The sequence below is a fragment of the Lycium ferocissimum genome, unplaced genomic scaffold (genome assembly GCF_029784015.1).
Source record: "Lycium ferocissimum isolate CSIRO_LF1 unplaced genomic scaffold, AGI_CSIRO_Lferr_CH_V1 ctg518, whole genome shotgun sequence".
NCBI lineage: Eukaryota > Viridiplantae > Streptophyta > Magnoliopsida > Solanales > Solanaceae > Lycium > Lycium ferocissimum.
In genome coordinates, this window is record NW_026725896.1 from 97,766 (window position 1) to 120,643 (window position 22,878).

The 22,878-nt window shown below is 33.7% G+C and overlaps 3 protein-coding genes across 3 annotated transcripts; all 3 read right to left on the reverse strand.

Moving 5' to 3' along the window:
- Positions 1 to 430: 430 nt before the first annotated feature.
- Positions 431 to 1,939, reverse strand: LOC132044756 (protein LURP-one-related 12-like). Its single transcript, XM_059435262.1, has 2 exons — positions 1,515 to 1,939; positions 431 to 973 (listed from the first exon to the last, which is right to left on the reverse strand). The coding sequence occupies exons 1-2, from the start codon at positions 1,734 to 1,736 to the stop codon at positions 566 to 568; spliced, it is 630 nt and encodes a 209-aa protein (XP_059291245.1). The 5' UTR covers positions 1,737 to 1,939; the 3' UTR covers positions 431 to 565.
- A 6,533-nt stretch (positions 1,940 to 8,472) lies between these two features.
- LOC132044768 (pseudo histidine-containing phosphotransfer protein 6) lies at positions 8,473 to 9,963 on the reverse strand. The gene is made up of 5 exons (XM_059435280.1): positions 9,677 to 9,963; positions 9,435 to 9,565; positions 9,063 to 9,206; positions 8,904 to 8,976; positions 8,473 to 8,749 (listed from the first exon to the last, which is right to left on the reverse strand). Exons 1-5 carry the CDS (start codon positions 9,743 to 9,745, stop codon positions 8,696 to 8,698), a joined length of 471 nt encoding a protein of 156 aa, XP_059291263.1. The 5' UTR covers positions 9,746 to 9,963; the 3' UTR covers positions 8,473 to 8,695.
- Positions 9,964 to 19,361: 9,398 nt separating this feature from the next.
- On the reverse strand, positions 19,362 to 22,510 carry LOC132044744 (palmitoyl-monogalactosyldiacylglycerol delta-7 desaturase, chloroplastic). Its single transcript, XM_059435245.1, has 5 exons — positions 21,906 to 22,510; positions 21,138 to 21,278; positions 20,901 to 21,041; positions 19,861 to 19,967; positions 19,362 to 19,749 (listed from the first exon to the last, which is right to left on the reverse strand). The coding sequence occupies exons 1-5, from the start codon at positions 22,455 to 22,457 to the stop codon at positions 19,548 to 19,550; spliced, it is 1,143 nt and encodes a 380-aa protein (XP_059291228.1). The 5' UTR covers positions 22,458 to 22,510; the 3' UTR covers positions 19,362 to 19,547.
- Positions 22,511 to 22,878: the final 368 nt, after the last annotated feature.

Genomic DNA, 22,878 nt, shown 5'->3' on the forward strand with positions numbered 1-22,878 from the left:
TAAATATACAATAAAAATATTCTTCACTTTTTGTTATCTTTTCTGTTTCTATCTATTCCTAATCTTGATTCTTTATGGGATGATTATTCCACTAGTATGAGGCCAACGTCACTTCGATCGAATCCAATATCTAAGGTAAAATATACTCATTATAATTAAGAAAATCTATAAAATTTTGAATGCGCAATTCCAAAAGTGCAATACAGTCAAACACTTCTAAATAAAATGTTTTTTGTTCCAATATTATAGAGGAGGGCTGTTATTATAAAGAAGTGTGACCATAGTTCAACGGCAAAAGTTTACAAGTCAAAATTAGAGTATTGAATTTGAACCTTTAGTTTGTCTCTTGCCACCAGCGCATTACTCAATGCTTAAAATGGAGATTAATTCCAGATTTTCTCTAATACAGGGCAAAATTATGATACTTCGCTTCAGTTAGTAGGATTTCTTATTAAACATTAAAGAAAAAAAGAAAAAAGGCAAATTTACAAAAGAGCTTAAAACTATACACCCACATATTATATAATTTAAAACTCTTTTACAAAACAGTGAAAGTAATGAAAAACTAAGAAGAATGATTGGAATCATCTGAAATTGGGTCGACATCGACCCGATTATCAGTAAAATCATCAACGTTGATTTGATCAAGCACGAGAACTAATCCCATGGCAAACGCACTATCAAAACCAGGTTTTATTGAAAGAGAGAAAACGTCCTTGCCAAGCACTACATTAGCACAAGCATCCACTTTGCGTCTAATCTCAGCCACTGATACTTTGTCGGCGTTGAAGAATGTGCAGTTTCTTTGCGCAAATGACCCTTCGATCTGATACTCCTCCGCTGGATTGCTGTATACTTCTACTGTCACGTTGGATCTTCCGATTATTGAGGATCTACGCACGCTGAATATTGGCTTTGCCCCCTCTTCTCTTTCCCCTAAGTAGCCTTCCCACCTGTTATGCAAACTCGGCCTCTGTTCCAAAAAAAAAATAATTAATAACTGAGTCAACTCTTTTATGTTAATTAATTTTGAGCCTACTTCAACCTAAAAAACTAATCAGAGAGGATGATTATCCGAGACTATATAAGGAAATCAAGGACATCATATTTCACTGATGTGGGACTCTAACACACTCATCCCTAGGCAAGCTATCGACTATGTACTATAATCATACCTTTTGGACTCGCTGAGTCAAGGCAAGCAGCTGACCTTTCAATCTACGAACTAGACATCTAAAGCGTGTATAATATAAAACGGGCAGACCAACGCCGGAAATATTGAATTGGTATAGACCTGGCTCGGATATGATGTAAAAAGTTAAACCCTAACTGCTTAACTGAACTCTAAAAGCTAACTCTGAGCGGATTAACCGAGACTATATGAAAAACTAAAGACACCATTTCCCACCGATGTGGGACTCTTAACAGTTTATCGTCTCACAATTTTTGCCATAAATTGCAAAATCAGAAATTGGGAGAAGAAGAAAAAAGTAGTACTACGATTTAATGAGTACCTTCCGACGGACAGTGAGAAGGCATTTGCCAGCGGCGTCCATGAGAACGAGTTCACCCAGGTCACGAGATTCCGGACCATACGAGTCCACTCGGAACACAACCTCCCCTTTGCAGTCGTATGCAGTGAACCCATCCCCAGTGAAGAAAAGGGAGGTCTTAAGAACTGTGAGATTCATCTCTTCACTACAAACGAATGTTTCTTCAACAACTTTACCCTTCATTTTCTTGTTTTGCTTCAAATCTGACTTTGAAAAGAAAAAGTACACTTATGATTAAAACACCTTTACTATCCTTAGCAATTTATTGGAAGAAAAGAAATGAGATACTGTAGTATTTATGAACTGAAGAGGCCAAAAGGACGGTCTGAGAGAAGAGGTAGAAAACTCGCTAGAGACATGTGGTGTGCATTTATTTGTAAAGGGGCTCCCCCCTCTATCTATGATCTATAGAAGAATTATTAATTGTTAATTAAAAAAAATCTCGCCTAAAGCAATTAAAGTAATTTAAGAATGAAGCCTCTTACTTTCAGCTTTTAGTACATGTGTACTAATATTTAAATTCACTCAATTAAAGGTTGCAACTTGCATTATAATAGCAAATTTATCTTAATATTTTATTAGATCGTATATGGGAATCAAAATATTGAGGAGATCACAAATAACCAATGGTCAATATTCAAATATCTAATCTAATCAGAAGGTAATTGGAGGTCCCAAATAAATAGCACAATATTATTAATATGCAAAGAGTGCCCATTATGCTCTAGAAGACAAGAAGAAAATACAATCCTCTGGGTCCGGGTAACTTTTTCCGTACCAACTTTCTATATCTCCCACTAGTGGGGAGAATAGTAATAGTACTACCGAGTCAGGAAAAAACTCACATGAAACTAGAGTGCGTTTAGAAGCTGACGTACTGCTTCCGCAAAAAATGATTTCAGTTCAAATATTGTATTTGCAAAATTCATTAAATATATGTAAAAGCTTAATTCAAAACCCAATTACCAACTTTTGAGAACACTATTCTAAAATTTTTTATCTCATAAGTTAAAATTCTGATTTAGCCTCTCGATGAAAGTTTCACCTGAAACTAAGAATAAAACACATAAGACATAATTTTAATTCATACACTTTGCATTTAATTAAAAATGTTCGTCATACATTTAAAAAAAAGAAAAGTAATTGCTTAAATTATGTTATCGTGCAAAAAAATTTACATAACAATGCATACAGACAGTATAAATTAGTTTTTTAAAATTTATCCAGCAAGTCGTTTTCAAAATCGGACAAGGAGCCCAAATCAAAGATATTTATGGAAACCAACATACCTACTTAAGGAAATAATACGGTTTGCTGAAGAATGTCCCATGCATACATGTCCTCATCCATTAAATCATGTCTCAATATCTATCCAAAACCTACTATATAAAGAAAAGACTTTACCCCGTATAACGATATCTATCGTGATTTTTAAAAATGTAAGTGGATAATGTAGTTTACTGAACCTATTTTGAGAAATTAGACATCTGTCATACGACTAATGTAGTCAAATATGTAAATGGAAAGATAGTATATCTACGTTGGGATTGATCGTGCATATTTTAAATTAGGAATATGAAAATGACGCTGGTATCTAACATTCATAAAGACATTCACTTTTTATTAATTAATTAAATTGGCAACCAACAGTGCGACGCATTGCATGCAGGTGTCACTAGTTTTGAAAAAATTGCACAATAATACAAACCAGCATTTCCTTTTGCCACTAAAAGAGAGTCAGCCAACTGCCTCTTCGTTTTTTTGCCTTTCTTTTCCCTTTTGATTAAGGGACGGACTGGGATCCATGGGTTTTAAACTTTTTCTATAGCATTTATTTTACGAAAACCAATAAGTTGATTTACCTTAATTGAGCGTTATCGCATCCTCTTAATAATACAGAAGCAGTTATGAGCTATGGTGCACATTGGGCAGGTAAGAAGTTACCCCAGGTTAGTTTCTTGGTTGAATTTGGCACGTGTGCGAAGTGATATAGCATTGATTTATTTAAAAAGGTACTCCCTCCGTACCATAATAAGTGTTACCTTACCCAGAAAAAATTATTCCATAATAAATATCACTTTAGAAAACCAAAACATAAATTAGCTAGTTTTTTCCAATTCTACCCTTAGACAAAAAATGACAAGTTAAAGTAACATCTAAATTAATGATTACCAAGCCACATAGTAACTTGGTATTGTCGGATTCCCAATGATTACTACTTGTGCATGCTCTAATCAAGAGGAAAAAAAAGTAATTTTTTTTATCATATAGGAGTAATTTAGTAAATTTAACATTGCATTATTGGTATCTGAATATGCTTGTTTTTGCTAAGGTAACACTTATTATGGGACCGAGGGAGTATCAAATAACTACGATGGCTTTTTTTTAGAGTTAGGTACAACCAAGTTTAAAAACTCCGTTTTTTAAGTTTCTAGAGAAATATGTTTGTTTGAGCCGTTTTTGCATAGACAAGATATTACTAGACTTTTTCTACAAAATTTCAAAACTCATATTTCAAAATCTCTAAATTAAATACCACTATCACATCCTACGATAGGCTACAATTGACAAAATTCACCAATTATGACATTAATAGTGTTCATAACATGACTTGGAATTAATACAAGGTGTATCTCTGTATAATGGTTGCTATGAATCTCAATATTCAAGTACTTTCGGTTGAAACATTTTCTAGATTGCTTGAACTAAAAGTTCGCCGACTTTTTCTTCCTTGCTGTTATGATACATTTTTTAGGTTAACCGACTAAATAAGTTGAAAAAGACCTTAAGACAAATATATATGGTTGTAGTTGAGAAGCCAGATTCAAATGTGTGGAGTACCAATATGCGCGTTGTCAAAATGACCCTGTATGTTGGAATTTGAGGTGTTTTTCTCATTTTCGCTTTGAAAATAATAAAGATGTGTGTATAATTCGTGTGGTTGAAGAGGTTGACATTTTAACAAATACACGTCGATTGTGTGCCTGTAATTTCATACATTATGTTCTTTTATTTGTATATTGTCTTGATTTCTCAAACTTATAGTATTAAGTATCAAAATCAATATCCATTAAACTATTGGAAATATTATATTTCCCTTAAAAAATAGAGAGCTGCTTTATTTTATTTATTTATAGACATAATGAAAGCCCATATGCAGAATGTGCGAGGAAATTAATTTTAAAAGTCGGCAATGTCTCTTTAAATTTGTCAGATATGGGATGAGATATCTGTAATGTTTTCGTGGATAATAATATTCGACAAAAAGAGAAGGGAAGAGACACTTGCATTAGCTGTATAAGAAAAAAGGAGGAATTGGTAGAATATCAATTCAGCATATGGTCCAAAAATAACTTTTTTTTCTTTTAATTACCATATTATGCAGTTGTTTAATATTTACATTGAGTGTTTATACCACATTATGTAAATTTATTATAGTTAAGTGATTTAATAAGGTGAAAATGCATGTTTATTAATCATGATTAATGCTAAAATCTATGTTCAAAGACACATCATGCTTCTATTGACTTGATGTGGCCCCAGTACAAATAAGTTTTTATCTTAGTTCATGATATTTGGGGGTAAATCTTTCTTCAAGTAAAGCAGAATTTATTCCAGATTCACCTGACCAAATAAGCGTTTTTGTGATTTGATTAAGTTTTAAACTGTTCAAAATACTAGGTCTAAAATCAAATGAAATCAGGCTATTACCGATTAAGTTCAATAATTAGATGACCATTTGCCCCCAGTGTGGAAAATGAAAAATGCTACCTACTTAAGACTCTTTATTACAAAACATGAGGATATTTTTTCTTATTTACAACATAGAACGGATCTTCATTTTTCATACTTTTTTAAAAAATATATATATTTTATTATTTTTTAAATAAAAATCGGTCAACGTTTAAAAAATTCAGTCAATTTTCTGTGTATAAAAACTGTATGAAATGTGTATATGTGCGAAATTTTTAATACAGTTTTCATACACAAATTTTGGGCGAACTTTTTATGCCTTGAGCGAGATATACATATTTCATACATTTTTCACACACAAAATTCTGAGAGATTTTTTTAAGCCTTAAATATTATATGAAAGCTATATAAAATGTTGTTGTAGTTGTATTGATTTTCCAAAACCAATCATGAACGTTATACACAAAAAATGTGAGCGAAATTCTAAGCCTTGAGCGAGATATACATAATTCAAACTGTTTTTATACACAAAATGAGCGAAAGTTTTAAGCCTTGAACCAGATACACACATTTCAACATTTTTCCTACAGTTTTCACACACAAAATTCTAAGCGAATTTTGTAAGCTTTGAGCGAGATATACACATTTCATAAATTTTTCATTCACAAAATTTTTAGCCATTTTTTTAAGCCTGGAGTAGAAAAAAAAATAATTATTTTAAAAAAAAAAAAACTTCCGCTAAAATTTCGTTTAAATTTTGTAAGAAATCTATTGCTATATTTTGTAAACTAAAAAGTTTTGTTATATTTTGTAAATGCGTTTCTTATTATATATATGGGTCAATCTCCCTTGCCAATAATAATAGGGAAATCTACGTGGCTTGACAAACGCTAGTAGGTAATTATATTTAGTAGCTATAGTTTGACTTAATTACTTCCCATAGCTAACATTTGTATATTAATGATAATTATTAACTATAAGGTAAAATACAGTGAAAAGAGGAATGTATCCCCAATTCAACCATTCTCTCGCATCTGGTCTCCCTCTCATCTGTTTCCACTCTCTCTTACTCCGGCAAGAAATTGACGCGCTTTTTAGATGTATTTCTGGGCAGATCAGTCGATGGAGACTCAAATTTGAGCAAAAATACACTCAGATCGACTACCACTAGTCAAACTCTCTTGGCTTCAAGCTCCGACGCCATCAGATCCGAGTGACAAAGAGGAGAGGTGTTATTGTGGCGGATGGCGAAAAAGTTACATCGAGATGGGAGAAAGAGGACGAGGGTTGTTGGTGGCAGTGGCGAGAATGACGGTGGCTCAAATCTGCCCGACGCCTCCACTTGATACATCATCATCCTCATCATACTTCACCCGAGATTTATGGTTTGCTTAAATGATAGATCGAATAAAGATAAATTGACAAGAAGAATAGACATTCTTTTTATGAGTTTTCACCATTGATGAATTATATCCCCTGTTTATTCTTCATTCTGTTGTTCTTCTTATAATGATGACAACTTTTTGGCTTGGCCTCTTTAGATATTACAAAAATATATTCAAGCTAGTGGATTTCTGCGATCTTCAGATGATCATCTCTCCCATTTTCCTCCTCCATGATGCTGGTGGTGTATTTCTTTTTGGGGTGTATTTTATTTCTTGTATTCATTATTTGAGTGTATTCGTTAATTTTTTTAGTGTAAAATTCAGTGTTTCTTTATGTATTTTTCGCTTGTATTTCAAAAGAGATTTTTTTTTGGTATACAGATGAATATCGTGAATTTTGAATGCAGCTAAATATTCCTGTATTGTTTTGGCATTTATGTTGTTTGAATACAACCGAATATAAATATAATAAATTGAATACAATATAAAATAGTTAGAAATGAATACAACTTAATTGAATACATTCGAATTGAATAAAGCGAAACACAGCCGAATTCGAATACACTAACCTGTAGCATTATTGTATCTACAAAATATAATTAGCAAAAGTGTAGCTATGCCTAAAAAAAACAAATTGTAGTCATTTGTGTAAAATCCCATGATAATACTGCTGAGCTGGACTATTTGTCCTCTACGCTTATCAGCAATGAAATTGTAGGCCTTCAGGCCCTATTCGGAGAAGGCCCCAAACGACAAAACTCAGTTAAGCCTAGAACTCAAGGCCCAGTAACTAAGAAGTATGAATGCTTCAAAGTGTTTGGGCAAAATGGATTTGCTCGGTATACTGGGCTGGGCCTAGCCATAATTACACGGTTTGTCCTTCAAATGGGCTGGTCTTTTTAATTTTTGGCCACCTTTAAATGTGTTGATCTTTAATTATTTCCTTTCAAAATCGAACTTATGTTTAACGGTACATAAATTCTTTAAGGTCGCGAGCATAACTTGTGGGATAAAATGATACGAAAATATAAACTTATGCCCCGGACAAAACACAAGATAGTGACAAAATTGCAAATGATCCAATTTCAATGTTCATGATAATGCTATTTGTCAATTATAAGTGCTGAAAAGTGACTATTTCTCAGTTTTATCCTCTACAACACTACGAACATGGAAAACCTATTCCGATTTGTTGCGATACTATAAGGAAATGCATGGGTCTTTCTTTACTTTTGCATTTTTTTATACCCAGTCGAAGCATACTAAAGATTAACAGAGTACTTCTGTTTTGAGGAAAATCAAACGTTGAACAATATTTGATTGCATTATAGTCATTTATTTTTGCATATAGAACAGGACAAAGTGACATCATTCTTAGGCTTAGCATTACGAAAACCACTAATATCTTCGTTAAGACTTAAAACAATGTTAAGTAATCCTTCATGAAAGTTATTTTCTTGGATTCCACAGCCTAATCATATATCAAATGAATCAACAGTATCTTTAGGATCAATCCATTTCCCAAAAGGTAGACACTCATCAAAGAAACAAAAGTTCAAGGTGCAAAAGCATTAAAGGGTTACTGTGCCTTTATAGGTAAAGTCTATAGTTTAGTTTAGCTTTGACAGGAACTCCGACATTTAATGCAGAATCTTCAATTGATTCTTGCTGATTGGCGACGACGTTAATATAGACAGATAAAATGTTCTTTACATGCAGAAACACACTCATTTAATTTGACTGATGTTTTTGATAAGTGAGATTTGTTTAGACGTTTAATAAAGTAAGTTAGTGATTGGATGCTTTTGCCGTTAGTACGTGGAAAAGAAAGTGACATTTCCATAAAGGGAGCAGTACTCAAAAGAGTGTTGAAGCGGAATCTCCAAACAAATTCCAGAATCACGATTTGAACACTTCATTCAAACTACTAAAACATTAGTCCTAAGCTACTTTCATTCCCCTCCATATTTCATAAGTTAGAAACCACACCAAAAAAGAAAGTCTAATTTTCGCTATCTCATATTCTTCCACTTTTGTTTCATGCTGCTGATAGAGCACTTTATTTTAGTGCTGAACTGGGTACCTGACTGCAGCTGCTAAAAGTCTTTGCTGCTCTATCTGTAGCACGAAAATATGATCAGAACTATTTAATGCTAAAGAACTTTTCTAGGGACTAAGGAATAGCTAATTAATGCATGGTGTACTTTCAGCAATAAAATATTGTAAAGCTAGGATGAAAAAATATGTACGCCTATGTTTAAATAAAGTATACCTGGAAAAGTTCATGAAGTTTGTTCTTGAGATAACAGTATTCATGCTCAAGCAACTCTAAAGCTCTCAAACATCTGCAAAAAATTAACTTTTTTCAGTATTAAAGCTAGCTAATGGCGGAGTCGATTGATTAATTAGAAATAACAAAATGTTACCGTACCCTAGTCTGTTATTCTGCTCGGAAGCAACGCGAAAGGCCACACAGACATTCCTAACGCGTTTGGCACCAATGCTTGAGCTACTTCCTATGAACTGGTTCAAATGCACTCCCATTTTCTTGTAGTCCGAGAACTCCCTGTCCATCCTGTTTTTTTGCACCACATTTAAAAAAGCGACATCAGGAAATGAGAAAGAAAAAAAAGTAAAGAATACAAACTTAGAGATATATATAACCCAACAAAAAGACTAGAACTTTTTCCACGCTTGACAAAAACATGCCCACAATAAAGTTGTGGTAGTAAAATACTATATCTTTAGAGAGAAAGAAGTGTACAAAGCCAAAAAAAAAAAAGAGGAAAGACTAAAAACTCACAAGCAGCATCTGAGATTTCGTAAGAGCTTTTCGGATTCTTGAAAGTAGATGTTGACAACTTCAGAGACGAAATTAGGAGAGGATTCATCTTGAAGCTGTTGCAGCTGCAAATATTGCTCGTCCAATACTCCCTGTTTATTTTTACGTACGAATAATATCTCAAGTCCGTGCTATAACAACAAAAAAAAGGTTTGAAAATAATAATGGCAAGGAAAAAAAAAAAAAGGGGTAATAATCTGAACCTGGTGGAAGAGTAACGCGAGCAAGCGATTCATATCAGCTCGCAAGCGTTCAACGCCGAGACCAAGCATCCACAGAGGTAGACCCGTTTTGGCTGCCTTTTGTTAATGAGAAGACCAAAGGGATAGAGAAGAAAATAAAGGAGAATGGGAAGTTCAATTAATTTCCTATCAGGCTTTTTACTAAATGTGGGGGCTAAACGAAGTTGCTTTCAGGATGAGTGTGTGTCGTTTCCTATTTCAAGGGGCGAGTAGTAAAAATGGCAGTCACAGTAATTGCCTTGCAGTCAGTCAGGTGAGAGTGAACCCTTATAAAGGGTGACCGTCTGGCGGTGAACTGACCCCACCTATTCTTTTTAACATATAGTACCACATTCGGATTCACCAACGTGGTACCAGTCATCATAGAGCGTGACTTCTACTCTCAAAATTTATATTTCTCTCTTTTCCTTTTGTTTTTTTCCCCCCTTCTAATTGTCCCTAAATATTTTTTGCGATAAATCAAAGTAAGATATTATCGTAGAACAAGTTTAAATGTAAGCTTTTTATGACTAAGAAGTTTGGGCGTCAACATTTGTTTGGAAATTATCATCTCATTAAGAGAGTAAATTTTTGAATCATCCACTACATATTAAGATGATAAAAAAATAAATAGTTTACAGCATTATTTTCTTCACTTTAGCGCTCTTATTACTTCCAGCTTATTGGTTGGCAATGCGTAATGGCTTAAAAATTGGAGTGACATTTTATACTCGGTTATATTTCATATGCGCTATTTGATTTTGCACGAAATCAAAAAGAGAAAAAAAGTTTGACATACATAAACTAAAAATACGTAATACTATATTTAAGTAACTTTAGTATCTTGTGGTTCATAAAATATCACTTTCTTCCTACAAAAGCATGTTATTAGGAATACAATGACAAATTAATATTAATAAGTTTCAATCAAAAGCATCTTAGTAAGTGTCATATTATCAGGATGTTACTGCGCAATCACCTTCTCGCAATAGTAAGGAGTAATAAACAGATACTCTAATTCCAGTTAAATTTTTGTAGTTTTGTAACTTTTCTTGTCTACATTGATATAGCTCTCTTATATTTGAAAGCTGGAGACACACATTTTATGTCTGTCAAACTTGTTTATTTTTACTAATGCAAGTACCTCTAGTACATCTTTTCCCTTCGGAAAAAAATAGTGGGTACATCTTTTCCCTTGTTATTTTTCTTCACATCGATTCAAGTTTACTTCTATAACTTTTCACTTTTAATCAAGAGTATCATGAATTTGTTTTAAAAAAAAAATACTCCCTCTGCCCAATTTTATATAAAGGTGTTCGATTGGACACAAAATTTAAAAAATAAAGGAAATTTGTTTAAATTTGTGATCTAAAACAAATCATATAAATTTGTACGGCTAGAAATCTTTTTATTAAGGATACAAAGATAAATTTAAAGTTGAATTGTTACTTAATATAGAAAGATTTCATTCTTTTTTACTGATTAAAAAGAAAAGAGTGTTATATAAATTTAGACTAGTAACACCAATCTTCCTAAATTCAAAGTGGTGGAGGGTAATCGAGGTGAATGTGGGGAAAAAACTGGACCGGAGGGCCTACTCAGGATGGTCTATATAATAGGAATAAGAATAACATATAGAGTGACTCAGTGACTGCTGGATTAAGGGTGGCCCAGGCGTTTAATTTTAGTGCTGTACTAAGGGATGTGTAGTATTGGGTTATGGACTCCCTTGGGCTATATGGTGACCTGCAACATGCTGGTACCCGTACTGAGTCAGTCTCCTTCTCGCGTGCTGTCCGCTTTTGCTGTAATGTGCGGCGTTGTTAAGCTTCCTTTCTCCCCCTTTCACCCGACAACTCTCTGCTCCTTGTGACTGTCATCTCCCACCTCTCCTTTTTATTTCACTTCCTCCATCTCAATTACGCTCTAGGTTACCCTTTATGTGATATTCTCTCCGTCTCATAATAAATGTCACCTTAACTAAAAACATGTATATTAAAAAATCAGTGATGAAGTATAATTACTTTTTTCTCTTGATGATTAGATCATACACAAGTAGTCCATCTTTCGACATTGCGAATCCAACTATCATTATTTAGAGTACTACCACTTCTTTTGCCTCTTACTAATCCTGTATTCCATACGCCAAAACTTTCGTTTTCACATGAAACTCACAATTTGACATTGTGAATTCAACTTTTGGCCTTGAATAAAGAAATTTGTCATTTTTTGTTCAAAGACAAAAATGAAAAAAACTAGTCAATATATGCATTGGTATCCTAAGGTGACACTTATTATGAGATAAATATTTTTGACTAAAGTGACACTTATTATGGAACGGAGGGAGTATTGTTTTTTTTATATGTAGTGACGTAAAAATATTAAAATAATTACTATGTATATTTTTATTTTATTTTTTAATAAATTCATTCATAACCATACAAATATTTATAGCTTGTTTTAGTAGGCGTCTGGACATGCGATTTCATCTCATGACATAAAATCTCAAATCATCCAAAAAGGCATGATTTGAAATTTCAAAATTTTTAAATGTAAGACTTGACCCATAAATTTATATTTTGTAAAAAAGACCCATAAAATTTTTAAATGTAACAATGTTGGTTCGTCTTCTTGATCATCTGATTGAGAAATGCATTACTATTCATGCTGAAGTTTAAATTTTATTGAACTAAAATTTGATCAATTGATGTTGTATTTTTTAGAAAGGTCTTCTAGTAGTGCGTACAATAGATTAATTTTGTTATGAGTACGTATTAATTTTGTTATGAATCATGACTTACTCATTTGGTAATAATAATTGGGAAAGTTTTTATGGTCTTCACAACTTGTGGGGTTTTTATGCCTATAAGAAAAAATTGCAATTACTTAAGAAATTCAAATTGCATGTCTAAATATGATTTCATCTCATGATTTTAAATCATGTTCAAACGGCTTCTCAGATTGTAAGTTTCAGAAGTTTTTCTTTCATTCTAAATTTTTTTGTCCAGTCAAACACTTTCACAAAAATTAAAACATAAAGAATATGTGACGGTGTTTATCTAGACACAAAAGTTCAAAAATAAAGAGAATGATTTTCAGGATCGTTTGGACACTAATAATATTTAAAATATATAAAGAATATTGGAAATTATTTTAAAATAAATATTTATTTATCAAATTAACTATTATATCAACCTCGAGAATTGAAATATAAAATTTAGATTTTCAACATAGCTCCAAATTTTTTTTATTTATTTTTATAAAAAATCAATCAGATCATGTTCAAAAGTTTACTTAAAACTTATGATACAAAATAAATCTTAAGTATTTGCAAATTATTTCATAAAAAATCCATAAAGATTGTGAAGTTGAATTATTTTTTTAAAAGTATGATATTATTTGAGATATACTAAAAAAATATTACACATAAATTAAGCCGGGGGGAATGCTAAAATATAGTGGAGTAAAACATGGCCACACCTTTTTACTCATTCCACATACTGCCAAAACCCATACCACACAGCATACGACTGTGGTTTTTCACTTTTCATCTGACTCCCAATTTCGTCCTTATTAGCTTTTTGAATTTTTGAGAGTGCAAAAAGAATTGTTTGTTTATGCCACCTAGCCTTGGAGTTTGGGCAAAGCATTTTCTGGTCACTGCTCAGAATAGCCCCCCGTTAAACATGGTACAGTCGCTAGTTCGAGCATGTTCTTCACTATTTAACAGCTCTTGTGAACACGTATAGCCAGAATTTCTATCGAGAGGATTAAAATATAAAAAAGTAAACATACAATGAAGCTTAAGGGGGTTCAACGTCTACTATATATACATAAAAAATAATTTTAACCTTATAAAAATAGTGTTTTTTTTCCGCCGAGGGGGTTCGGATGAACACCCTCGGCATAATGTGGCTCCGCCACTGCGTATAGCAAGCTGGCTCCTGTAAATATGTTGAGTATACTTAGGGCTCGTTTGGTACGCGGGCTAAACTATCCCGGGATAATAATCCGGGGATTATTTTATCCCATTTGGGAAGTGAGATAAAATAATCTCAAAATTAGTGTGATAAGGTGGGATATCCCATCTGTCAGTTTAAGCTTCATTTTATACTTTGTTTGGTGAAAGATATAAATCTTTTCAGGAATAATTTATACCTTCTACTAAACATGGTCCAAAATTAATTCCAAAATTGGTGCTGAAATATCCTACCTTATACCGTGTACCAAACGATCCCTTAGTATTAACTAGGCTCAATACATAGTCATCTCCTTAAACTTATCATAAGATTTCACTTAGGGGTCTTTTGGTAGGAGATTTCGGACGAGATTATTAGTACCATGGGATTGGAATTATCACATTTTTGGTAGTGTGGGATAACTCCTTGGATATCTCAACCAATCCAGTCTATATGAGATAAAAGGCAGGATTAGTTATCCCATATAGAGGGTGAGATAAGTTATCCCATCCTATTCCACTCAATCTCATCTATATGAAATAATTTATCCCTCCTATCAAACAACCCCTTAGACACTCAAACTAAATCATATTTAATTGAACACCTCAATTCCTAATGAAGTGTTATAATTAGATGTACTCTCAGTTCAAATTCTGAAAAAACTTTAGCGCGTGTTTTTTATTCGTTTATTAGATAGTTAAAGTTAACCACATAATAATATGTCATTTCTTTTAATTATACCATCAACATTAAGTAAAAAATGTGTGGCGTTTTATGATTTATTGAGGCGAATGCCCATAATTAAAAGAGATAGGAATTTCAATTTCAAACTCATAATATTCAAACTATAGCTACTCCGCTGCGCCTATAGGCCATATTATTTGTATACAAATACTTTGTACATTAGTTGTAGGCGATGTTTAGCAATAGAATTTGAATTTAAATACCCGAGTTTGCAATTATAATATGCATCTTTTAATTAATTGCTCTCTGGCATCCTAAAGAGATATGATTACATTATGTTCAAACCAAAGACGTCTAACTTAAGCCCAAGCTGCTAGATTCAACAGTTGTCGAATGTTTGAGATACAAATTCTCTGCTTATACCACCTAGTTGGTACTCCAAGTTCTACTACCATTTTATCTTATTGTTTTCACAGGCTTATTCTTCTAATTTTTCTACTTTTCATCTGTTTCAGTTTATGCCTTCCTACAGGGAAACTCCAAGCTACTCTATTCAAAACAAACCAGAATATGTGACTAGCTAGAATTAACAAATCTTTTGAAATTAAAACACCATAAAAACTTAGATAACCCAACAACATTTTTTTATTCTTTATCATATTTTAATCCCAAACATTCTTTTTTTTTTTTTCGTCACAGAAAGTCTAAAAATATTGCACGCTTGGAACTAAAATTATCAAACTTCCATTGCTTGGGAGATGAACCCTCACACTATTGATAAATTAAATAAATAGAACACTTTTGAGGATGCCCATGTCCAAAATGCCTGTCCAATTTTTTAATATATATATGCATAGACTTCATAATCATGCTTTATGCTCCCGTGCTTATTTACTGTAGGTGTTTCTCCGTTCAAATTACAACTTTCTCACTGTTTCTTGTTGTTATTTTATAATTATACCCAACATATGATGTTTTATGGCCTTGAAATTCCCAATGTATACTTCAAATTAAAGCTTAACTACTAGCTAATCGATAATCTAATAATTCGTTTCTTCCGAAAAATTAATTAATTTGGACACAACTGCGTCCTCTTCATGTCACGTTTGTACTTCAAATTAGTGGCATTGATACGTTGCTCGAGATCACAATTATTTTGCCTTTTTATTGCCTGATTACCTCTTATGAGTGCAATACAGAATTCAATAGAAAATGAAATTATTTGTCTACCTATATTCTACAGTCATCCAAGCTACATAGTATCATAATTTCCTTTGTGAGAATGCGGGCAATTAATTATAAATTTCTTTTTAAAAATGAATCAGAGTGATTATTAAATCTCAATGGGATCGTGAAGAGAAAGAACGCCTGTCATTTACTATACACTATGGCATACTTAAGCTATCAGCAAACGACAGTGCACAAACCATAAGTGTAATTTCATTTTAGGATATTCAAAAGAATATTGACACAACTATATTGTTTAATAAGTTTTATTGGTCTCAAATATAAAGTTATTTAACTAATGTAATTTAAACTTTAATATGATGTGATTTTCTTTTTTATAGAGAAGAAAAAATCCTAAGACTAGCCTCTTTTAGTTATTAGATTTCTGAACTCGGAATATTCAAATACTTGGAGATAACTTCAATTGCTAGTCTTCCACTGTTTAAAAGATCGAATTCTTAAATTGCAAGATTATAAGAAGGCAAAACATCTGACTAGCTCAGCTAGAGTATTTTCAAAATACGAATCCATAACAATGCAAATAGAAATTATTGGAAGCGGCATAATAGAACAATAAATTATTGGTTTGACAATGTCGAAATAGATATAAAAACAGACGTCCGATACTTCTGCTATTTGATTTCTTGAATGTTACACATGGCGGGAAGCCGAGAATTTAGAAGTAAGTAACTGAATTCAGCTACATATGATTAAAGTTTAAGCAAAAATGATCGAATTTCAAACATATGAAACTTCAAACTCCGCATATCTAAAGTTGTTGAAGTCGGTAGAGTTGCATTTTTTTATGCATTACATGTAGGGTAAACTATGTATATATACATATTAAGGAGAAATTTTTACAAAACGTGACGATGGTTTTCTATTTACAAAACATAACATTACAAAACCTATACAAATACACATTCTACCAAAAAAACCATTCCAACACCCAAACGGCCAGATTTGGTGGCGGATCTGGTGGCCAGATCCTCCAGATCTGTGAGTTCACTCTTAAATTTGCTATTCCCATTATTATTATCAGCACACATATTTGGACTCTCTCTCTCTCTCTCTCTCTAGCCATTCAAGGGGTGCCCTGAGGTAATTCATTTTCTCTTTTCTTCTTAAAAATTTCTGTTTTGAGTTAATTTATGTTTTCCGATTTATGTGAGTGTACGATGCTCTATCATGGTGACTTTTGACTATTCATTTTCACGCTGATTGAGATAACGGGTGTGGCGGTGTGGTCTTTGTTAACGGCGTTGCATCAACGGCGAAACGCCGGAATAGACAAACATGGCCATATCTAAATATTTTCCGGTGAGCATTAAAAATATGTGTGAATCGTGTATGAAAGTTGTATGAATATACGTACTGTATTCATACACTTCGGCGTGGAGCTGTTAGCGGCATTTCTTCAACGGCGAAATGTCGGAGCAACGCCGGAGATCTGGTGGCGGAGGGAAGAGGATAGCGGGGGTGGCAGCATGGTGCTATTAACGACATTGCTTCAATGGCGAAACGCCGGAATAGACAAACAGGACCAGATTTGACTATTTTCCGACGAGCATGAAAAAAATATGTGTGAATCGTGTATGAAAGTTGTATGAATATACGTATTGTATTCATACACTAATCATACACTTTTTAGAGAAAAAATAAAATTTTCTGGACTCAATATACTTGACTTCATACAGTATTCATACAATATTCATCCACTGTCAAGTTTTGTAATTATTCTTTATGTTTTGTAAATAAGAAAAACTATCGTCACGTTTCGTAATTATTTCTCCTTAATATGTATATATACGTAGTTTTCCCTATGGCTTAAATGGTGATCCGTAAATTGGGTATCTGTACATTTCGGTCTGCTTAACGAGGGTCTGTCCCACAAATGATTTAAACAGGCCCGTCTTCCAAGCTGCTCTTCTTTATTATGGGCCTACTTAGATCATTTGTGGGTCATTTGCACGATTAGCCTTCAAAGGCACTAGTCTTTAATTTTCATCCCTCAAATTGGTGGTTTTTAATTTTTGGCCTTCACCTAATACCATGAGGTTTGGGGTTCAAACTCCGGCTCAGTTAAAAAAAATTGCAAGACAAAGTTTCGTATCAAAGTTAGGCCAATTCAGGCCTAAGTTTGGCCTCAGGCAGAGCTTTGAATGCAAAACTCTACCTCAGGCAGAGTTTTGAACTCTACCTCAGGCAGAGTTTTGAACTCTACCGCAGAGTTTTGCAAAACTCTGCCTTGCGAATCCAAACCTCTGCCTTGCAATTTTTTTTTTTAAAATTGAGCTGGGATTGGAACTTAGCACTTCGGGGTATTAGGCGAAGACCAAAAATTAATGACTCAGTGCCTTTGAAGGTCAATCCGCACAAATAAATGATCATCTATAGGATATGCCCAAACCTTATTCCACTGCAAGGCCCATTATTGAGACTAAGCAGCCTATGCTCCAAAGAGCAGTTTGGTATGTGGGTGGCCCATAAGTATATGGAGATAATTATTATACAAGAAGTAGATGAGGCATAAATTACATATTTATATGTAAAGGTAAAATATACTTTCTTAAAAACTTAATGATTTAGCTATTAAGGTAAAAATATACTCTCCCTCTTCGTTACCTCTCTCTGGTGTATATATCTCTCTCTCTCTCTCTCTCAAAATGGCTCTCTCTGCAAATATCTCTCTTTACCTTTGATGCGATTTTTTAATAATCATTTAGGTTATTTTTTAATTAAAAAAAATGTCACATGACTTAAAAAAAAGTCTACCTCTTTTTTTTTAGTAAACATAGTTTTCTAAAGCCACATGGTATTTTTTTTTTTCTGGTGTCTCGGGTCATAATTTTTTTTAAAAATAGGTCCACCCATTTTTTTTAAATGAATTCTTTGCATAAATCGATCCAAGGTAAAAAAATTACTATGTGCTTTAATTCTATTTTTCGGCTTTTTAAAATATGTCTTCTAAAAAAAATGGATAGTCTTTTTTTTTAAAGTCACGTGGCATTTTTTTTTTAATTAAAAAATAGCCTAAATGATTTTTTTTTTTAAATCTCGCCAGCGAAAAGGGTATATTTTCACCATTTTGTAACGGCAGGAGTATATTTGCACCATTGTGTAATGGCAGGGGTATATATACACCACTTTTATAACGAGGAAAATATCTGCTCTAAATAGCAAAATTGAAGGGTATATTTGCACCTTTGCCCTAAATTATATATCCAGGTCTTTGGTTGATACGGTGAAAGAAAATGGTGTTTACCTGGTCATGTTATAGACTTGAATAATTGTATTTTTAATCAGAAGGTATGCACTATGTCCAATTTGATGAGAGATTCTAAATTATACCTGACATTAACTCAAGACTAGACGTCCTTACCTTCTATGAAAAAAATACGTTCTCCTCATCAGTTGGAAGTTATTCTGTGACATAACAATTTTGTTGGTGACAATTTTACATTTAATGTATAGTATAATGTGAACAAAAGAACAAAGTGCACTCAAACATTCAACTAAGTGATATGATCTCTTACACAATCCCCTCTATGCCACCCTTAGAAATATGCTAGTATGATTTTAGCAAGCCTAATTTCCACTAGCAAATTCTATGAGCCGCCATCCACGTGCATCCTCAACTTCTTATATTATAAGGACTTTTTTTATGTCCCAACTAACTGACAATTCCTATTTGTTTCGTCTCCGTTTATCATTCCCCATTTTCCGATTATATCTCGTTGTAAAAAAGCTAACAAATTTAATACGAAATGGTAATCCATGGGCAAAGTGCTGGCAAATTGAGCAAATGTAGCTTTCATTCCAAGTAGTTACAAAAGGGAGGAGAAGAAGAAAGAAGCTTCACCCGTGTGCTCAACGTAAAGTCTGTGTAGTTACATTAGTAGAGGCAAAAAATCACTCAAAAATCTAAATTTCATGTGATACACCATTGAGGAAGTTGAACCTCAAACGATACTTTGTTTGTCCTAACTGTCAGCTAAAGCCAGCCTCTTTTTATGAGTTTCAGTTGGCAACTTGACATCAGTGGCCAATCCAATAGCTTGAAGAAACCTCACTACATACCAAGTCATATCAAGTTGCCACCATTCTAACCCGTGCCTGGCCGAATACTCAAACGCGTGGTGGTTGTTGTGCCAACCCTCTCCAAATGCAAGCAATGCCACCCACCTATATTATACAATTATCACGATGAAGCCCCAAAAAATGGACTAAAAGAACTGAAGACAGACAAATAAATTGAACTTTTATACTCTAAAGTAAAAAACTAAAAACGCTTACCAGTTGTTCCTTGATAAGTCACCAGTGTTCCACGCCTGCTTTCCCCATACATGGCTTGCTGAATTTACCAGCCAAGTTATGTGGTATACCCACACAATTCTCACCCCCTGCACACGTAGCAAATTTAGCAAACGAATTTTCAGAATCTCATTGCACCAAATGCATAATTCAAAGGCTTTAATCACGCCAAGCTCGTTTCTAGAACTCAAAATTTTGCGTATGTTACTATCAGATAATCATCCAAGCACCAGCTTAAGTTTTCTTTCCGGACTTTGCAAGGTTGCTTTTTGAGGGTCATTCTGATCAATTCTTAAATACAAAGATACTTCAAATGTTCTTGATAAACAATTTTATTGAGCCTTCAAAGTGTTATCGTTTAAAATCATTTAATTATCTTTTGATAAACTACAAAAAAGGTCGTTGTTAATGAGTGGAAAAATAGCCAGGAAGATCGGGCCAAAAGACAAGTTGTATGGCACAGCAACAAATTCCCACGTGAAACGAGCTTGTCCTTTAGTTCATTAATGAAGAAAATAGAGGACCCTAACTGATAAAACTGCAACTTTCTTCCACAAAATTGGCTCACAACTTGAGTTAGGCGGACAGAAAGATCCAAAGCCATTGGAAGATTTGACTTATGAAGAAAATACAGTACTCTAATAGAGATGCAACAGTAGTTTTCTTCCACAAAATTGGCTCACAACTTGCCATTGGGAGATTTGACACATGACGAAGGTACAGTACAAAAAATTGGGTCACAACTTGAATTATAAGGGCGGACATATATATTGAGAGATTTGAACAGACAATAAAACTTGCTTAACAATGTTTAAATATCAAAAAGGACAAAAGAACAAGCTTATTCAAAAACTCCTAAATTGACAATAAAGAAAAAATGCAGAGCTCATAAGCCACACCAACGTAAATTTTCTTTTCTCATTTGCACATATGATATTTCAATCTTCATAGTTGTGTATGTGGAGAATATATAAATTTCATCAACCAATTTTTCATTTTCCCCTTTTAAAAGCTCAACTTACCATGCCCCAGACAATGTAAGGAAATCCTCCCACTGCATACAACAGAGCTGCAAGTGCTACAGGATGAATAATATAAGTATCGCGAACAAACCGATAGAATCCTTGCTTCTCTAAATCCCCCACATTATTGGGCTTCCCAGTCTATCATAAACAAGACACAAAAACACAGAACATCAATGCTCAAGATTTTTCTCTCTTTTATAAGTATGCACATCGATTATAGGATGAAAGAATTACCCTCTCAGTAATGGTGTTGGTATCAAACATCCAACTCATGTGACTGACCCAAAATCCTTCAAGAGGACTGTGAGGGTCTTTGTCTGAATCACAAAACTGATGGTGGTACCTATGAGTACTCACCCAATCAATTGGGTTCCCCTACAATCACATACATAAACCATAGTAAAATTAGAACGCCTAATACCAGAAGCAATACATTAAAAAAGAAACAAAATATTCCCTATGTTTCAATTTATGTGGCTTGATTCGGAATATGAGGGTCAAACTAATTAATGTTCGTTGTGAATTCATACAAAAAAAATCTTTAATTTTTTTGAAATAAAATTCAGATATTTAGAAACTAAAATACAGTACTATGTAAGAAAATTATAGTCAAAGAAAATTATGTCAAAGAAAATTCTTTAATTTCTTTGACTGTCTAAATAGTACTCCCTGCTGCTGGTCTTTCCGAAATAGCCTCTCAGCCCCCACAGAGGTAGAGGTAAGGTCTGCGTATATCCTATACTTCCCAGACCACACTTGTGGAATCACACTGAGTATGTTGTTGTCGTCTAAATAGTACTCCCTCCGTCTCAATTTATGCAGCACTATTTGACTAGGCACCGCGTTAAAGAAAGAAATAAATACTTTTGAAATTTAGAAAAAAATAAATACTTTTGAAATTTACGATAGAACAAGCCTTAGATATTTATATGGTTGTAATTAACTAAGACAAACAAATTGAAATGGAGGGAGTGGTTCTTCTACTGGATTTAATTTATTTACCTGAAGTGCTTGGACACCACAATAAGCACAAAAGTACTCTAGCCATTTGGGAAGTTTGAAACTTCTATGAGAAAGGTTTCTGTGAAAAGAAAGTGTAATACCCAGAAGTCCAGTCATTACATATAACCAGAATGCAATCCCAAGAGCAGCCCAATTGAAACTAAAAGGTGCAAATAAACAGAGCAAATGCATAGACACAACCACTGCAGCTGAGCCCATATCCAGTGAATTCCACTTCCTACCAAAAAGCACATTCCTAGGCCGCGTTACCACAACATCAGAAAGCAGAATTTTCTTAAAATTCGATTCTTTTCCATTTTCTGATACCGGCGTTGCCACTGCATTCACAATTGGTATTGGCATTACTCTTCTGGTAAATCTAACTTTTCCTTCCAGTCCATAACAATTCAACTTGTTAACTAGGCTTAACTTTGTTGTAGCACACGAGATATTTAAATTTTTTGTTGCTTGAGCAGGCCTATGAATTGCTCGTGAAAGGGGGGAAAATGGGTAAGGCTTAGGCTTGGAGGGAGGTGGTGATAAGAGGGCCATTGTTGGGCTTGGCAATTTGGTTGGTTTTGGGTTGCTTGGGTTATATAGAAATTTGAGTTGAAGGGGAATTAAGGTGGAGATATTAGATACGTCAAGTATGAGGAAAGCCAAGTTGGCAAATAAGGTGATAACTAACTGATAAGGCGGTGGGGCATTTACGATTTTTGATGATTGGGATTTGAGTTAAGTGAGAGGCCGCAGATTCAATAGTTAGATATTTTGGGACCCGGGGTTTGATACCTACGTGGCTACGTGTGATAACTTTAAGATTTTTGGTTGAATGGAGACGGTGGGTCAGAGATATTTCTTTCTGCGAATGCAAAGTTAGTTTTAGGTTTGTGTGGTTGCGTTTTTATAATCTTACGAGTGCGTTATCCACACTGAAACACACTCTCTCTCTCTCTCTCTCTCTCTCTCTCTC